The sequence below is a fragment of the Betta splendens genome, chromosome 5, assembly GCF_900634795.4.
Source record: "Betta splendens chromosome 5, fBetSpl5.4, whole genome shotgun sequence".
Taxonomy (NCBI): domain Eukaryota; kingdom Metazoa; phylum Chordata; class Actinopteri; order Anabantiformes; family Osphronemidae; genus Betta; species Betta splendens.
Window position 1 is genome coordinate 14,305,311 of NC_040885.2, and position 17,780 is coordinate 14,323,090.

The 17,780-nt window shown below is 41.5% G+C and overlaps 2 protein-coding genes across 3 annotated transcripts; one reads left to right on the forward strand and one right to left on the reverse strand.

Moving 5' to 3' along the window:
* The first annotated feature begins 1,626 nt into the window (after positions 1 to 1,626).
* On the forward strand, positions 1,627 to 5,742 carry ddit3 (DNA-damage-inducible transcript 3). The gene is made up of 4 exons (XM_029151091.3): positions 1,627 to 1,786; positions 3,182 to 3,241; positions 3,651 to 3,859; positions 4,003 to 5,742. The coding sequence occupies exons 3-4, from the start codon at positions 3,704 to 3,706 to the stop codon at positions 4,774 to 4,776; spliced, it is 930 nt and encodes a 309-aa protein (XP_029006924.1). The 5' UTR covers positions 1,627 to 1,786; positions 3,182 to 3,241; positions 3,651 to 3,703; the 3' UTR covers positions 4,777 to 5,742.
* On the reverse strand, positions 5,315 to 17,644 carry mars1 (methionyl-tRNA synthetase 1). 2 transcript variants are annotated; one of them, XM_029151089.3, is made up of 22 exons: positions 17,388 to 17,644; positions 16,521 to 16,611; positions 16,176 to 16,254; positions 15,847 to 15,978; positions 15,114 to 15,189; positions 14,723 to 14,907; positions 14,026 to 14,135; positions 13,703 to 13,819; positions 13,393 to 13,596; positions 12,763 to 12,964; positions 12,459 to 12,533; positions 12,175 to 12,345; positions 11,802 to 11,897; positions 10,934 to 11,051; positions 10,572 to 10,785; positions 9,198 to 9,329; positions 8,787 to 8,891; positions 8,341 to 8,539; positions 7,637 to 7,708; positions 7,323 to 7,349; positions 6,934 to 7,053; positions 5,315 to 6,468 (listed from the first exon to the last, which is right to left on the reverse strand). In XM_029151089.3, the coding sequence occupies exons 1-22, from the start codon at positions 17,488 to 17,490 to the stop codon at positions 6,319 to 6,321; spliced, it is 2,778 nt and encodes a 925-aa protein (XP_029006922.1). In that variant the 5' UTR covers positions 17,491 to 17,644; the 3' UTR covers positions 5,315 to 6,318. The 2 variants fall into 2 exon arrangements, with proteins under 2 accessions (XP_029006922.1, XP_029006923.1); XM_029151090.3 differs by lacking the exon at positions 7,323 to 7,349.
* Between the last annotated feature and the right edge of the window lie 136 nt (positions 17,645 to 17,780).

Sequence of the window (17,780 nt, forward strand, 5' to 3'; positions counted from 1 at the left end):
AAAACAAACAGACGGCAGGGGTGGAGAGGGAAAGTATGCTGAACTACTCAGCAACAGCCACTCAAGTCGTGACGTGTTCGCGGTGCTTCCTGCAGCGCTTTAACCCGGGTCCTAGAGACAGTATTTGAGCTTTCTATTCGCTACTTGGCGCTGTTGCTATGGGGCTGCGCACGGCGCGCCGTGCGCGTTGCGCCGCGCATGGGAAACAGTTTGTGTGTGCTGAGTTTGGGATTAGGACAGAAAAGTGTCAGGCGCGGGGCGAGGAGCCCGCATCAGCGGCGGAACATGACGAAACGTGCGTTTCATTGTCTGCGCCGTTGTTTACATCCTTAATGGTAAAGATAGGACGCCGCGTCCCACGCGCTGCGCGCCGAACGGCTTCGTGCGTCTCTGACACGGTGACCCCGATGAACTCCGCGCCTCGTCTCGCTACACGTCGTCATTTAAGCTTTATTTGGAACATGTGTGTCGTGAAGATATAAATTTCACGAGAAGCCGCAGAGTGAATAACCTGCCAATATGATCTATACGACGATATTAATTGCAGACAACAAAAATGAAGTCCCTTAAAGCTTATTGTTCTGTTTTGATAACAACCCAAACCGTGTCTATAGGCTTTAATCAGAAGGTTTACAATCATAATACTGAAATAAATTAGGTACAGGTAGTTAATAGGTGCGCAACAAAGGTAACAATAGGAACAAAAGTTTTATAGCGGACTAATAAATTATTTAATGACATTTCATCATCAACAGCTGGAAATATAAACGGGCACGCAGGGGGCAGTCTGTGGCAGGATCACACCCAGCGCCGCAGACGCTCCGCCGGCCGGGCGTGTGTTTACGCGTCTCGCGGAGCCGCAACAGAGCGCGTGTTATGAAACGACGGCGCAGCAGGACGCCGCGCGCGCGTGTGTGCTTCAACACATGTGGCTCGGCGCAAACACATCTGTCTTCCATCACCGCTGTGAAAAGTACCGTTTCAAGGGGAAGACCGGTTCTCATTCCTTTCCCACGTGGATTCACGGAGTAGCGAGCGCGTAACGTCTGAGGCACCAAGTACCTTTAGAAAAGCACCTAGAATCGAAACGCCAATGAAGGATATGGTTGACTACACATTTACTAAAAGCAGCCCGAGCAAATAAGCGATAAATTGATTTATCAGACCGTTTTTTTACCGCAATAAAACAATTCACGAGATTCGGCTTTAGTGATCCGGAAACAAACAATTCTTCGACATTAGATATCCATGCATATATGTATATTTTTAGATTTTTGTTAGAGCCAACACTGTTTAATAAAACATGTTCTGATTCTGCTGGTGTTATCCCCAGCTAGAAATTGGTTGCCAAGCATTGCATCATTCCTTTCATGTGACTCCCATACGCCCCAAATTCGTCCTGGCCGTCTTATGACTGCATCACAATTGCTGCTCGTACAAACTATACAAGGCTAAAGTGAGAACAAGCAGCTGAGATAACCCCGCCTCGGTAACGATTTCCGGCCACGCCATTGGATGTCACCAAGGGAAAGATCTTAACTACGCTCTTCTGATTGGACGGCTGGAAAGTCAGACAGCCTTCGACTTCACGTTGCGATGACGCTACGTACCCATGCATAGTTCGGTTGGCCCCTCTCTCAATATAAACACCGCCGGGAGTTTCCGAAAAATCACATTCAGCCGTCAAGACTGAACAATGGTTAACATGAGCTATCACCAATTTTTACTAAAATATCCACATTCGATTTCAAGACAGTTGAGACGGCGAGCGAATAAAAGAAAAAGGGTAAGTGGAGAGCACGGCTCGTTGTTTTAGGCGGCGCTTCGCTGTTTGTCCAGTCTTGCGGGGAGCAATAGCTGCTCAACTTGAAGTGGCCTGGTGCGAGTTAGTGGAAAGGAAGCAGCGTGTGTGTTTTTGGCTGAAATCCTGGGGCCACTTTTAGATTTACAGTTGTCTTGATCAATCAAGCGGCACGTCGGTGTTTCTCCGCGGACTGTCGTCCCCTATTGACATGTCAGCCTCACGCGGACTTGGGGGAACTTTTACACATCGGAGGCGACAGTGGGCAACGTTTTAGTTTTTGTGTTTTTGCTGCGACTTTTAATATTTCTCAGGTGTTCAGACTTGTTGAGTTTGTAACTTAAACTTGTACAACGGATTTAGCCGTTTGTCTGGTTCTAATTGTTGACTCGAAACTGAACAGCTTTTATTTTTGACAGGCGTCACGTTTTCCTGACATTTTTACAACCGGCTTAAAGTAAATGTCTGTCATTGAATAAATATGTTTCTATTATTTCACCCCATGTTTTCCAACCCAGGTTTTCTTAGATGGAAGAAAAGGAAAACCCATGTTTTTCTTTTACAGTGCGCTCCCTTTTGTTTCGCCCATTCCTCCTGCTGGACTTATTTCCATGACGTAATTGTCTTGGCTTAGAGTGGACATGCATCCATTAAGAGAAAAAACTGCTATCAGTATAAAATAAAATTTAATTTTCCTTTACTTGATTTTAAACAGGAACGCAGGCATAGCTGCACTCACTTGGGAAGTTTACTATTTGATATCAAGTCTCAGAGGATGTTTTTTTTCCTTTGTCATTTATATATAACGTAGTAATTTACATTTCTGGCAATGATACACCTGTGTGAAAAAACAACCAGAGTAAGGTTAAAACACAAATTTATATGTAATTGTAATTGCAGGTACAGTCTACAGGAATTTTCATATAGATGCTGTCTTAAATTTATTTTCCTTAAGTAGAGGACAATAAAATAGAAATAATAAAAACAGGAGACGCGTCTGTCAGACTCAAAGATCAGTATTAGGATTGGACTTGTCGTTTTTAACCACTTGTTTATCGGCGCTGTTTTGTGAGCAGCAGAAAGCAGGGGGCGCAGTAGAGAACATTTTGGTCTTTGTTTACAAAAACTGAAGGCGGATTTTTATTGTTTACCCTAAGATTATAAATCATTGTACTTATTGACAACGTATTTTTTTCATGACCATTTACAGTTTGTAATATTTATTAAGGTTTAATTGAAGGCACCTTTTGATTCCAGACTAAGCCTGCTATGTATTTGTGCAAATCATCATTTTTATTTTGAAATCTCAGCAAATTTCAGCTGTCTGAACAAACATTTTTCACATTTAATACTAACTTGTAAATTTTTTTTTTCTTTCAGAATTGTTGGGACAAGCTATCTCCAACAAATTGGCAGACCTGATTAAGAGACTTGCTTTAGGTAAAATGGTGCTATTCTTTGAATTCTGCATGTTGAAGGGTTAATCACTTTAGTTTTTTATTGTTAATTTCGTCTAGCATTTAGGTTATTTAAATTTATATAGGTTATTGAATCTGCAAATTGCTCTTATTGATCATTTTACTGCAGTACTGTTATTTAATCACTTAGTGTCACTGTTATTCCATTTCACAAATAAGTGTTACACAGTGTAGTGTACTTTGATAGAACAAACTATTCCAAAGCAAACTTATGGTAATATTTTCACTAATGACACCTCATCCTTCAGCCCTACAAACCTACAAACTGTAATTTAACCTGACGCAGAATAGTGAGGATAGAAAACGAACAACGTCTCGGTGTAGTGTGCGTTCGCCCTTACTTAATTTTTCGTGTCTCGTTTCACCCCCAGGTCCAGTGTGAACAGTGTGGCCGAGTATCTGTGTGTTGCGACTGATTGGCGAGATGACTGCCGAGTGGCTACACCTGCCCCCGCCGTACCCCCCTGGCGTGGGGCCGCTGTGTGGTGCAGAGTTGGAGGCGTGGTATGAGGACTTGCAGGATATTCTTGGCTCCGACACGGGAGGGGCAAAAGTGGCACGTGCCCCTACATGCACCGAGGTCAGTGGCACAAAGAGTGCAATGGCTATCACACCTTTGATGAGTGTGAGTGCGTTTGTATGGGGGGAAACTTGATTCATTAACTGCGCAAAATTTACTTTTGTCGTTTTCACAAGCGTATTCGTTTCTGTTTTTTCTTACAGAAGGAGCCAGAGTTTCTGGATGTTCTGGAGAGCTGTTCTCTGACATGGCTGACAGACGGCAGCCAGATGTGGGGTGAAAGTGTTCAGAGGGCAACAGAGGAGGGCCACAGCATCCAACCTGTGCATCACACCTCATCGTCATCCTCTTCTTCCTCCTGCAGTCCAGCTGTTGCAGAGGAGTGGCAGGCAGAGGCTGAAAGTGGGAGAAGTGGAAGCAGCACAGCAGGAGGTGGAAGTGACCTGCTGCCTCCAGAGTTCTTTGAGTTGCTGAGTGAAGGAGGAGCAGGAATGGTGGATGCGAGTGGAGCTGTGATAAACGGTGGATATTACTATCACCACCATCAACACCACCAGCTTAATCATGACCAGCCTCCGTCTCCTTCAGCCAGCGAGGAAGAACTTCCCTGTGTCCCAGATTCTCCATCCTGCTCTTCCTCAGCCTCCCAGTCGCCATCTCAGAATTGTTCCTCTCCCTCTTCACCTGTTTCCTCCCCCTCTGTCTATCCAACTTCCCGCTTAGGGAAACGCAAGAGGACCACAAGTGAGAGGGCCAACGGTGCCTTGTCCTCCTTCGCCTCCTCCACACAGCGCACGTCCTCATCCTATTCGTCTGCCAAAAAGAGTCGGAAAGAAAGAGAGCAAGAGAACGAGAGGAAGGTACAGGAGCTGACGGAGCAGAATGAGCGTTTGAAAGCAGAAATTGACAGGCTGGGAGAGGAGGTAAAGAGGACGCGTAGAGCCCTGATAGAGAGACTAGTCAACACCAGGAAATGAGAGTAAAGGCAGGAATAAAGGTGACAGATTACTTAGAATTGGCTTAAGCTGAGGTGAGAAATGTATAATATGATGATCACGAAATGCCTCTTAGATAGAAATGAAGCAAATGAAAACCAAAGACATATTTTTAAGTAAAAAGGCTTTTTTTGGGGAAAGACAGAATGAAAGACAGTCAAAAGCAAAGCGATGGAAGTTAGGATGAGAAAAGAAAGGAAAGAGAAGGGGCCGCAACAGCACTGCGGCAAATGAAAAGACTCAGCATGTAGAAGCCAAGAACAGACAGCTCTAAGTGCAAATCATACTGTGGTTGTGTTGATTGTTATGTCATTGCAAAAGGATGAAGTGAAATAACATTAAGAACGTTTGATTTGTATGTAGGACAGAAGGAAGTTCAATCAATGAGTGCATTTCAGCATCATGTTATCACTTTGCAATAAATTGTAACTACTAATTTAAAGGGCTACAATCTGGCTTGCAGAGATTATTTGCCCCGATTTTGTGTTGAGTTTAGGAGCTCAGGTAAAGTTTGAAAGTGCCCAGTGTGAGTATGAGAGAATGATCCTGTTTTGGTAGATAAATCATTCCCTTTCCTACTTCTTTTTTTTTTAAATAACCTACGGCTTGTGTGTGTATGTGTATCACAATAAAACAAATAGAACGGCTATACTTAATAAGCTGACCTTTTTCTAACAATGCAGGAATTTGTGGTAGAATTATTACACATTCTGCCCAGCTTTACTATTTTTATATAATGCTGTAAAATATACAATTGTACTGTAATGGCTTGTACTGTAATTTGCCACCATATCAGCTTTTATTTTCTCCTTGTCGTCAAATTATTAATTGTGTAAAAAATATGCATGGCTTTTATTATTGATGGCATCAAATACATGTATTTTACCATAACATTTATTTTATCCTTCATTGTATTCCCAAATTTGCAATAAAAGAAAAATATGGAAATTTCTGCGTCATGTAATCTTTATTGGTTTGGATTTTTAATGACTTGTGTATAAATGATTGCATTTGTAGTAAACTGTAAATTAGAGGTTCTTGAGAAAGAAAGTTGTAACATTTTTAACACAACTCAAATTTCCTGATTGGGAAAAGGCCATTCGTAGCACGTAGAAAAATCTATTTTCCAGAGGAAAATATATTTTGGAAAAAAAAAAAAAAAACTTTCAGTGCTCAACACACCTTCTCATGCTAATATCGTATGCTGACTTCATCACAGGATGAGTATAAAATCAGTTTCTTTTGGTGTAGGGATTTGGAAAAATCCTTCCATTCTGTAGCTGTATTCATTTGACTCTCTCTTTGTGTGTTTTCATTTCCCCGTCGGCCTATCCAGCATTTCATTAGTCCTCGGTGCCAATACCACATTGTCTTAGATCCTGTCACGGCTTTGCCTTAAGCTAATACCCTCATCTCTCTTTTAGTGTGCATCTTGTTCCCATTCTTCACTACCATACCTCAAACCATGCTAGCTGTTCCTTCCTCTGACTAACCTCCAACATTTAGGCTTTCCCGTTTTCCTCCTCACTTCTTCTTGCCCTTCTGTGGTGCAGGCTCAGTGCCTTTCCCCTCAGCCAGAGCCAGCTGTTTCTTAAGGTCCAAGAGTTTGGCCACTTCTGCTGTGATCACCGCCTTTTCTGCCTTCTGAGCTTTGAGTGCTCGCACCTTCTCCCCCTGTAGTAGATAAAATGATGGGGTTGAGTTGATATTTAACTTCTGATTTTATTGGGTACTTAATACCACATAGTTTCATCGCTTTCCTGTCAAATAATGAAGAAAGAATGAATTATGGCGACGACTCACATGAATCCGTCTCAGTGTGAGAATTACACATCTGATTCCCAAATATTAACCGTTACATTTATAGAGAATTTACCTAATAAAAAATACTGAATAAATTATATTAGTATTCCATGACCAGTAATTTTTTCTTGCGTGCACAATTTGGATTTTGAAAAGGTTGTTCATTCATTCAAAATGTGGCATTTGTTTTGCTGAATGGTTGTAAGAACACAAAATAATAAGAAGCAATGCATCCAAAATACTAATTAACTTGTTGTATGAGTTCAAATGATTTGAAACCACACTGGTCGCAGTGGACACAGGAACGGCGTGTTGCCAAACAGTTGGCGGTCTCACCTGTTCGGCCACGGCCTGGGTGAGCTGCCCGGCTTTCTCTGGGTCCACTCCATTCACCGGCGCCGCCGCAGGAGCTGGCACGGCGGCCGGCTGAGTGCTGGCAGCTCTCTGAGCCGTTGTCTGAGGGCGGACACAGACACGCAAGATGTTGGAATCTGAGGCGTTTTGATGCTCATTATTTCCAGAGACTCCTTACTTCATTTCAGACAATAACACTTATCACTCAAATGTTGATGGGATTTTATGACTGAGCGAGCAATGAATCACACCGGACACATGCAGATGAGTGGAAATCCAAAATATGACGCTGTTAAATGAGCTGCTATTGTTAGTGATGTCGCGTGGTAATCTACATTGACACACCAGCAGCAGCGCGGACAGCTCAGTACCTTTTCCTTAGGTGGTTCATCTTCGGGCTTGAGGAGGTAGTTGAGGAAAAGGTTACGAGAGTGATTATTTTTATCTATATGATGGATGCTTGATACATAATTTAAACTTGTATAAATTGTTTGCTCTGTGTCAGGTTTTCAAAGGCAGACGCTCAAATCAACTAATTCTCGCTCATGGAACAGTTTGACAGATTCATGAACGGCTATGCATTATCAAGGCTTTCTTATTTCATTATTCATAAATAGTCAACATATATTACTACAAGACCTGCCTGAACTTTTGCGGACCATTAGGATTCATAAGCATCAAATACCTGCTGTCCACCAAATCTCTTCTTCAAAGCTTCAATCTGGTCAACCTCCAGTTTCTGGAACAATGGACTGACCTAGGAATAAAAAAGATTGACAGAGGGAAGATGATATAGAAAATTAAAAAAAATAAAATAAAATTTGCACAAATATTTAAAAGTTTGCAATTATGGATCCAGCCAAAGGCCGGCATTGCAGAAACTTTGAACCTGAAGGCTCTGCGTTCATCTTTCTATAAAACGAATTGTATATACACAAGTATATACAGTATATATGAGGAATGTGTGATGTTCATCATGACCATCATGCCAGAGTTACGCTAGTGATAAAGGAAGTGGTTGAGAGAGGTTATGTGCTGACATTATTCGTTACTCCATCATTATAGCCTCTGGTACTATACAGTGATAGCAAGCAGCTAACACATAGGTGACCACAATTAGACCTGAGGGGACAAGTGGCCCGGGAGAAATGTATTGTTCGAAGACTGAGGCATAGAAACGAAGTCTGGGCTATTAATCCTACGTGTGTGTGTGTGTGTGTGTGTGTGTGTGTGTGTGCTCACTACAATGTCCTCCAGAGCACTGAAACATTGACAGACTGTTGCATCCTCATTGTATCACCCGCCATCAGCATACCGAATGCTGCTCAGGTTTGTGCGTCTGCACATGTATGAACTGCGGTCGACGTACTTTTTCCTCATCGTACTCACAGTGCCGATGCGGTGGCCAGCTTTAAGGGCACTAACAAAGGCGCCGCTCGTCCCTTGTAACATGGTAATGACGCAAGACTGCGGCGCGTTGAGTTGATCCCTGATGGTTTGGCTGACTGTTGGCATGTATGGAAACAGCATCACTGACAACAAGCAGGCGATGTTCACAGACACACCAGTCACCGTGCCCGCACGCTGCCTGAGAACGACAAACCGAAAAAGCACCAGTCATTGATTCGGAATCACCATGACACTAAATCACTAAACTAAACTAAACTAAACTAGACGGACAGAAATCATCATTGCCACTCTTCCAATTCTCAGTATTTAAAAAAATCTAAACTCAGTAACCAGAAGTTAAATTTTTTTTTATTTAATTATGAATAAATTATTATTTTCTTACACAAAAGGGTACTTGCAGATTTATGTCAAAACCAGTAACTTACCTTTCGGTTTCGTCACCTTTAATTTTCTTCCAGGGCTCATTGACTTGAATGTACTGGTTGCCGTGGCGAGAGATGTTTAGGATGTGCTTTAGAGCGTCACGGATTCTGGTGGCATATTTAAGAATGGCATTAAGGTAAACTAAGGTTAATCTACATGTGATGCACAACCAATAATAAAAAAAACTGAGTTCAGTCTACATATGAATTTATCTACTAAAATATACATCAGGAAGAAGATACATCAAGATGATGCAATTACGAATAAACCTAGTTTCTAATGTACATATAGACATTTAAATTTAAATAATTGGAGAGAAATTCAAAGTATTTGAAACCCATTTTTTACATTTCTATCTAAATCCTAACATCGTCACACTGTGTTTGACAGGTATGTGACTTGACTTCTCTTACTTGACTTTGTCCATGAGCTGGATGTACTGCTGCAGCTCCCAGCCCACCAGTGCCAGCAGCTTCTTATCTTCCTGCTGTAGCTCCATCACAGGCACACAGCCGTCAAAAAACTTAGTGACAAACATGCCAGCTCTGGAACAGAAAGAGACAGACGAAGAATAAAAGGGGACAGAGAAAACGTGTGAGCAGAGAGAGCGGGGAAGATAGAATGGAAAGTGCAAAGTGAGGGAAAGGCAGGTTACTTGACTTGCTAATTGTTTATAAATTTTAAATTGTGTTGCCAGATGTAATACAATGTTCTTCTAGTGTAAACTAAAGCGACACTGAGCCTCTTCATTTCAGCTGTATCTGGAGCCAGTTATATAAATGAGATGCATGTGTACATCGGGGGGATGTTCGTACCGAGACAGATTTTTTTTTTGGTCATGTCTGATGCAACACACTATATTTTATACATCTCTCAGCTTCAGAGGAAAGATAGCCAGACCAAAATGCTGTGACATGACTGTCAAATCTACAATCAACTGTGGCTGTGGGCATAAACGTCATGTGACCTGCATTCTTATATTTATTTAAGCCTTTTAATTAATGTATAGTCTAGCCTTAGCAAACACATTTACTAATTGTTGACTAAAGCTCTAAATTACCCCAATGAACAAGTAAGATATGCTGCATAACATGTTACCATGTTAGGGATTCATACACTTTGGTTCAAATTGTTGATGTTTTAGCTAAAAAGCAATTATCCTTAAAGCCACTTCAACAGGACTGTTTATGACTTTCAGTAATTAAGCATAAGACGGACACGCTGTCACTAATGATGTAGTGATTTAGTAACTGAATCTAGGCAAGGACAGAGCGTCTTCTCTGAAGCATAATGCATTCTACCTCCATTACCTTAGGCTGGATGCAATCTACAAGATATTTTTGAACCAATTAGGCATCAGCGCTGCTGCCCGAGACCAATTTTGAAGATCAAGGTAATTTAATAAAAAAAAGTTGGTGGGAAAAAATCTTTGATGTGGGATTTAACCCTGATCTTTAAAAAATCATTTCAGGCGATGTAATTGGGGCTAAATTACGCCATCCCAAACAAATTTAGAAAACTAGGGTGAACCTCTTAACAGACCTTTTTTTCCCCCCCAATGAGTACAACAGTCCAAAAACTTCTGAGTTAATTGGATTGCATGATAGTTCCTGCATGTTTATCTTTTTGAACCTATGATGTACAAAATACTTCTATTCTTTCCATTTTACAAAATCAGAAAAACACGATCTAGTTCTCACTGGCAGATAAAAAATTGCTATATTACTAATAATACTACTTGAATGAGAAACGTAAAAATTGATTAAAATAAATATGATGATACCCACCTGTTGATAAAGTTGCCCAAGTTGTTGAGCAGCTCCGAGTTGTTCTTCAACGCCATGTCAGCCCAGGAGAAGGCTGAATCCTGTCCTTCTGGCCGCACATACAGCAGGTAGAACCGCCACACATCAGATGGGATGCCCGTGTCCTTGGCCATGTCTCCAAACACACCCACACCACGGCTCTTGGAGAACTTGGTGTCCTCATAATTCAGATATTCTGTGAAGTTGCAGCATAAGTTACTGGCAAAAGTCTGGAAACCGTCATTTCCTGTGTGACTGTGGTCACTCAAGACGTCTGTGGAGCTATCTGAATTATTAAGTATGTATAAATAAAAAATAATATTTCAACTGAAATATTTGCTCACCAGTGGCAACAAGGTGGCTGACCAGAGTGTAGTTGTCCTGGGCTCCCAGTAGAGAGCAGGGGAACACAACACTGTGGAAGGGCACATTGTCTTTGGCCATGAAGTTGTACAGCTCCACCTGGTGGCAGAGACACAGCAATGCACAGTGAGAATGACATCATATTAGATCATCATGAGATCATCCAGTTCAAAGAGGACTTATCAGTTTTCCCCAACCCCCCAACCCCCACCCCCCTTTCACTCTGCAAATACAGGCCATCGCATGCACATAACAGGAGCTCAATCCCAGGGTTTTATATACGGAGATATGAGACGAGTCAGTGAGTGAAGGAGATGCGTTAGATATCTTTATCTTCAAAGATTTTTTTTTATCATTTTAATTAAGTGGTAGTTTAATTTAATTTAGGGAAGTGAAATAAATAAGCACGTTTCCTGCTTTCTTAGGGTGTTCAGTGAAATGCTTAAAACACGTGGCTCTAACAAAATGGCAAACAGTCTCTTTTCCCTAGTAAACCTGGTGACATCATCACAAATGATGAAACAAGACGTATTTTTGGTCTCATGCTGACACTGTACTCAGTACAACTACAGTATTGGGCACAGTGTGTTGCCTGTGATACAATCCATGTGTCTACAACCAATATACATTTTATTCATTATCAAAAAGCTCATGTCTTCCTTTGACTCACATTAGGATTATATGGGGCTAGAAATTACATGGAGTGCAAAACACCAGATGGGGCAATAAAAAGAGCAATCAGACCCAATCTGTGTTCCACACAGGACAAAATCTGTCAAGCTTGTGCATCACTTCTCTGCACGGCTCATGAATTCTGAATGTGATTACTGGGCTGGGGTCAGATGGTACCTGCTGAGGATTCTTCCACCACTTCTCCCATTTATCCGTATAGTTTGCAGTAATAGACAGGTAACCAATAGGGGCATCGAACCACACGTAGAACACCTGCAAAGGCAGAAGGAGAGTATTGATTGACAATTTCGATATTTTTTGTATTGCTGCATATAAAAATAAATAGATGATCTAGATTATATAAATCTTAAAAGGACACAAAGATAAAACCTTGAACATTTTTAACAGGCATATAAATAAAGTGAAAATTATACTGTGCAGGTGTACTTAATAAAATGGCCAAAGTTTTCATGGCATAACTAAAGCAAAAGTACTAAATATTATCAAACAGCAAACAGCTTCACTACAGAGGAACAAGCCAATAGCAGACCTTTTCTTTAAAATCGGGATGAGGTACAGGCGTTCCCCACTGCAGGTCTCTTGTGATGCAGCGAGGTTTGAGCCCATCTCGCAGCCATGAGCGAGTGATCTGCTTGGCGTTTGCTGTCCAGTCCCCTGTGCTGGTCGACTTCTCCAGCCACTGCTCTAACTGAGATTCAAGCTGCATGAGATGAAGATGGGGAGTAAAACTGCTGCTTTAATGCCAAATCACAGATACAGTACAGTAAATATATTAAAAGCATAATTTCTTTTAGAAGCTGCCAGAAGTCATACCTTAGGCAGGTCCAGAAACAGATGCTTGGAGGAGCGGATGACCGGAGTCTTTCTGCAGACTTTACACTGAGGTTCCTGGAGGGATGATCATTAGTCATTCATTTGCTCGTGAGAGAAGTGCACGTATTTAATGTAAGCACAGACATTTTCCAGGAGATGCTCCTCAGTGATGTTTTACTAGATTTTGATGGCAGGGAAATATAAAAATGATCTTTTCCCACCACAATGATTTTCTAAGTGGTGCTCGGTGCCTCTTCCTACCCTACAGCCACTTCAGGTTTACAACCTGCTCCTGGAAACCCACCCTGAGCTCCACAGCGTTGATGAGCCGCCCACACTTGTCACACTGATCACCACGAGCTTCAGGATAGCTGCAGTGAGGACAGGTGCCTTCTACGAAGCGGTCAGCCAGGAAGCGCTGACACTTCTCACAACGCAGCTGTTCCACCGTGTCTTCTACTAGGAACTCATTCTTGTGGAGTCTCCAGAAAATATCCTGGGCTATCCTAGAAAAAAAATAGTATGGATGAAAGATTCTTTAGGAAGTCTCTTTGTTAAAAACCTAATCAATCAATAACACAGACACTGCTTCCCTATGAGGCATATACTTTCTGACAATTTGAGAAAATCTTAGAAAATTATTTGGTAAACCTTTGAAAAGTAAGTGATAACCTACACTCCATAATTGAGCTCAATAATCTGAGATTAAATGAAGCAGACATCAACAAGATTATAGTAATCCCATGTTATGTAATTATTAAGTCTATGGCAGTTGTATGGGAAGCTGCAGTAAAACTACACCCAAGCCTAGTAAGGAGTGCTGTGGTGAGCTCTTCATTGTTTACTTTCAATTCTTGAAAAAGGAAAAAGTTTTTTCACTTAATAGTAACTTACTAATAGTAAAGTTTTGCACACTTTTAGCCAAAGGACTTACTCTGTCTGTTTCTCTGTGGTGGTTCTGCCAAAAAAGTCGAAGTCAACCTGGAACCATTTGTAGATGCTGGAGTGAATGGCGTGGTACTTGTCGCAGATCTGCTGCGGCGTCAGACCCTCCTCTCTGGCCTTGTTCTCAGTGGCTGTGCCGTACTCGTCAGTCCCACACACAAAGAGCAAGTTCCAGCCTCGCAAACGTCCGTACCTTGAAGAAGATAATGATGGAGTGAGTAGACGATTACAAAGTTAAAAGCACTGAAAATGTTAAAAAGGTAAAACATTAAAAACTTAATAAAAATGTAAATTCTTACCTGGAGAAGACGTCAGCACTCAGGACACAACCAATGATGTTACCCAGGTGCGGAACATTGTTGACGTAAGGCAAGGCACTGGTCAGCAGGATGTTTCGCTTGCCGTCCTGTGGCAAACTTGTAAAAAAATTAAACAAATAAGTAAAATTCACACTTTATGGTCAAACTAGCTGTTGTTTTAACTGAAGTTAATGAATTATTGAGTGCTTTTGTTTTAGACTGGTAGATAAGCGAGTAACTACATGTAGTTTGACTGTTGACTAAGTCGTACATATGTCTGCTTCATGGTCCTGAATTGGGGAAATGGCAGTTTTAATACTTACATGGGGTGTTTTCTGCCTGCAGCCAGTGGGCCAGGATTCAAACCTTTATTCCAAGTCTGAACAGCTGCCTCCATCTCCTCTTCTGAAACCATTCGCTCCCCCTCATCACACTTAATATAAAAGACAGACATGAAGAATATACATAAACTAACTGGAAATACAACATCTTCCACTTCCCCAAGTGCAGACATTTTATTTGTACTTTCGCAGTATAAGCAGTTTGAGATGTGTAAGATTATCACTATTGATGAAGGCACGAGGTGCTGACAGAGATCTATAACTTCCACTACACGGTTTTGACACGTTTAAATCCACTCAAGAGCATGAGAGGATAAAGACATAGTGATGTAAGCGCAACATCCTGCATGTTCTATATGTCAATATAGGTGTTATCGTAGCTTTTCTAGAGCCTGGTTAAGCCTAACCTGAATACTACAGTTGCTCTGAAATGGAGCCCTGTTTAGTTTGAGTGAGGGGATTTCAACTTATGGAACCCTTTCCATTGACTTTGAACTCTACTCCAAAGAGAGAGTTAAGGAAGGGGATATGTTGGTTGGAATATCAGTTATTTGAGGACAACTAAAAAACAGTCAATAAATCTTATTGGTAAACTGAGGTTCAAACACATGAACAAACACTTTAATATTCAGGAGAAATGCTTTAGGCCTAACCGCTTTCTAGATAAAGTGGTAGATACCTCAGCAGGGCTGCTGTTGCATGGCTGCGTTTCCCTGCACTGGCTGCTGTGAGGGGCAGGCTGCCTTTGCATGTAGCTCTTCATGCCTTGCAGGCCTTTGCCTTGCAGCACTTTTCGAGCAGCAGACTGGCAACTGTGCATAGCAGCTACGCGGTCAAACCAGGCCTTCACAGACCTCCCCTCACCTGTTTTAAAAAAAAGGGGGGGCAGGAAAATGCTAATGAATAAAAATGTATAAGCGCATCTAAAGTGGAAAGTTTCACTTTTTCACAAGGGACTATTTAACCATAGAATAACTTTTTTAACATAATCAATAGTAGAAAATAGAGAACAGCTAGTAAAACAATGCAGAGCTAAAATGGATCATTTAATAGCTTTTTTTACAACTTACCCAGTGCTAATGACGACTCAGACAAAACTGGATACAGCGCCGTGCACAGAACAATATCAGCAACTGAAACAGCTTCCTAAGAAGAGCAGGCTTTATTAAAGCATTACTTCAATCAATAAAATGCATTATTTCTGTACCATCACTCCACCGACATGCTGCTTGTTGTTGTTGTGCAGACTCTTGTTAAACCTTACAACTATAAAGGAGACTTAATTGAGCGCGGTTGTTTTGTCTGTTTGCATTTCACTCAATGTGTTCTGCTGTAACGCTCTCTCTTTGTGAGCTCACCACAGTTTTGTTGGGTGTTTACACTCCAGGTCATGCCAATCACCAAGAGGCTTAACCAAACTTATTTCTGCACACATAAAATACATGACAGATGCAGAGGAGTCGTCGCCACAGGATGAATACCTCAGAGAGCTGATCGACCCACAGGCACACACATTCAGACACATCTGCTACACAAGAGACCTACATCCCACATGAATTGTTTTCACTTAAAATGCATCATAAGTTGAAAAGGGGAAAATAAAGAAATAAATAAAAGAAATGTTGCCGGAGGAGCAAAATGTGGCAGAGGAGATGCTCAATTAAGCTCAGCTGAGCTTCCAAAGAGGCTTCATGGACTTTCTACTTGATCATTAATTATATACACTGAAATGCCTCATTTGAGTCTGTTTGTCTTGTCTTCTAAAAATAGAGAGCGGCAGAATAGGAGATTAGGATACTGTACCCCTGTTAAATATGGTGTATTTCCTTTGCTCAAGCTTTGGTCCAAGACGTTCAGGGGGCCCTGAAGGACCTTTGACACCTCTGATCCTTTTCCTTGCACCACTGCCATGTGAAGAGCCTGTAGCAGAGCAGGCTGCAACATGTATAAGAGACAAGTGCATTAGAATACAGCTGAATTACAATAAGTATTGTGCTTCTTTAAACCCTGTACAAAGCTACACACACATTTCTGGACATTTCCTCTTAAAATTATTTTACCGATATAGTGCAATAAGAAGGTATGAGGTGTACGTTTAATTTGCATGTGACGGGATTTATTGTACAACTTACCTGAAGATCTGTGGCTTCCCATTCAAGCCACTGATTGCACAGTTCACTGGATTCTTGTCCATTTAGTTCAAACATGTATCTGAAATGTTACAGTAACAGTATGAGCTCACTTCTTTTCAATATTTCAATATGACACAACACTTTAGAACAGACACATGCTTAGCCTTGAGGTGTTACTGATGCTGTGCCTCTATGTGAATAACTAAAATTCAATAGAAATAGCGGACCTCATGAACTGCGTTTATATATACAGTATGTGTAAAGACCTATACAGGCAGTGATTAACAGCCTCCACATTTACACTGCAACTCACAGGAACAACCAAATTATCTATTGTTGACTGACCGGCAGATGGCATTGGAACTAAACAGGTACAGTCCACTGGGCAGGAGCAGGGCAGGTAAAGTTGGACGGTTAAGGAAGGGCACTATTCTCTCTGAAAAGAAAAGAAAAAAACATGTTTCTTAGAATGATCCACTGAAACAGCACATGATGGTCCCATGGAGATGACATACATATTTATATCTATATGTAGAGGACTTTCCCAACAAATACTCAGTCAAGTAGATTTATTCTGAGACTGTTATTAGAATAAACAAGAACAAGAACCAGTTAATGTCAATAGTTTAATATAAATATAGTTCATTATTGACATTATGTACTATTCTTTGCAGATACGTCATAATCAATTTTATTAAAACATCACATTACAAAGCATTTGAAACAACGAGACAGACTGGGCCAGTATAATGAGTCAGTATAACTTTACAGTGTGCACAAACCCAAAGCAACCCAGACTGTTCCAGGCATGCAGGGAACCTGCAGCTCTGTCTGTACTGAACAGCTGGAGGCTCGACACCTGTGGTTACTGTGTGCAGTGACAGACAAAGGCGACATGAAGCCACACAATCTCTGCTCGCTCACAAACCGGCCAATAAAAAAAGGGACTTTTCCCGTTGCTTCTCAAACGCAGATACAGATGAACCGCTCACGTCATTCATCATTACATTCATTAGTGACGTGGTTAGCGAGCACACTACTACATGCTAACAACAGCTGCTTGTCTGTTGCTGTTGCGGCTGGAATTCAGCTCGACCTTGACAAACGTAATGTTACACATCACCATCATGACCAGCCGCTTTTACAATGGACATCTCTTATTCCCCGTAACTACCCGGAGCTAGACTCATACAGCTAACCATGCTTTCCTACCTTCATGGTTGACAAACTGAACGTCACACTGAGCTCCAGTCACTTCTAGCGCACATAACACCTTCAGGCAGTGCGGGTTGCCTTCGCTTACAAACAGCTTCATCTAGTCGATGGTACTTAAACCGCTACGTTGGCTAAAAACTAAAAATATTCACTTTCAAACAACACAACTAAGCAACTATTAGTGGCAAGTTTGCCGGTGAGTAACGTCCACGCACGCTGATGCAAGCGCTGTCTACTCTAATACAAATGTCGGAGGTGTAGTTCTGAAACGAGTACTGAGTCGTTTTCACCAGCAGGAGCTGTGTGCTTAAAAGACTACAGCTCCCACAAACCCGTTTCCGGTTTGAAATTTAGCGGCGTAAAGGCTTGTTTGTTTTATTCAAACTGCAG

Excerpts from the sequence above, each read along its gene's own strand:
- ddit3 (XM_029151091.3), top strand. The coding sequence starts at position 3,704 with ATGACTGCCGAGTGGCTACACCTGCCCCCGCCGTACCCCCCTGGCGTG. Across the intron at positions 3,860-4,002 it reads GTGCCCCTACATGCACCGAG|AAGGAGCCAGAGTTTCTGGA; the intron begins GTCAGTGGCACA and ends TTTTTCTTACAG.
- mars1 (XM_029151089.3), bottom strand. The coding sequence starts at position 17,490 with ATGAAGCTGTTTGTAAGCGAAGGCAACCCGCACTGCCTGAAGGTGTTA. Across the intron at positions 9,330-10,571 it reads TTGGGCAACTTTATCAACAG|AGCTGGCATGTTTGTCACTA; the intron begins GTGGGTATCATC and ends TTTCTGTTCCAG. Across the intron at positions 6,469-6,933 it reads CCCAGGCCGTGGCCGAACAG|GGGGAGAAGGTGCGAGCACT; the intron begins GTGAGACCGCCA and ends TATCTACTACAG.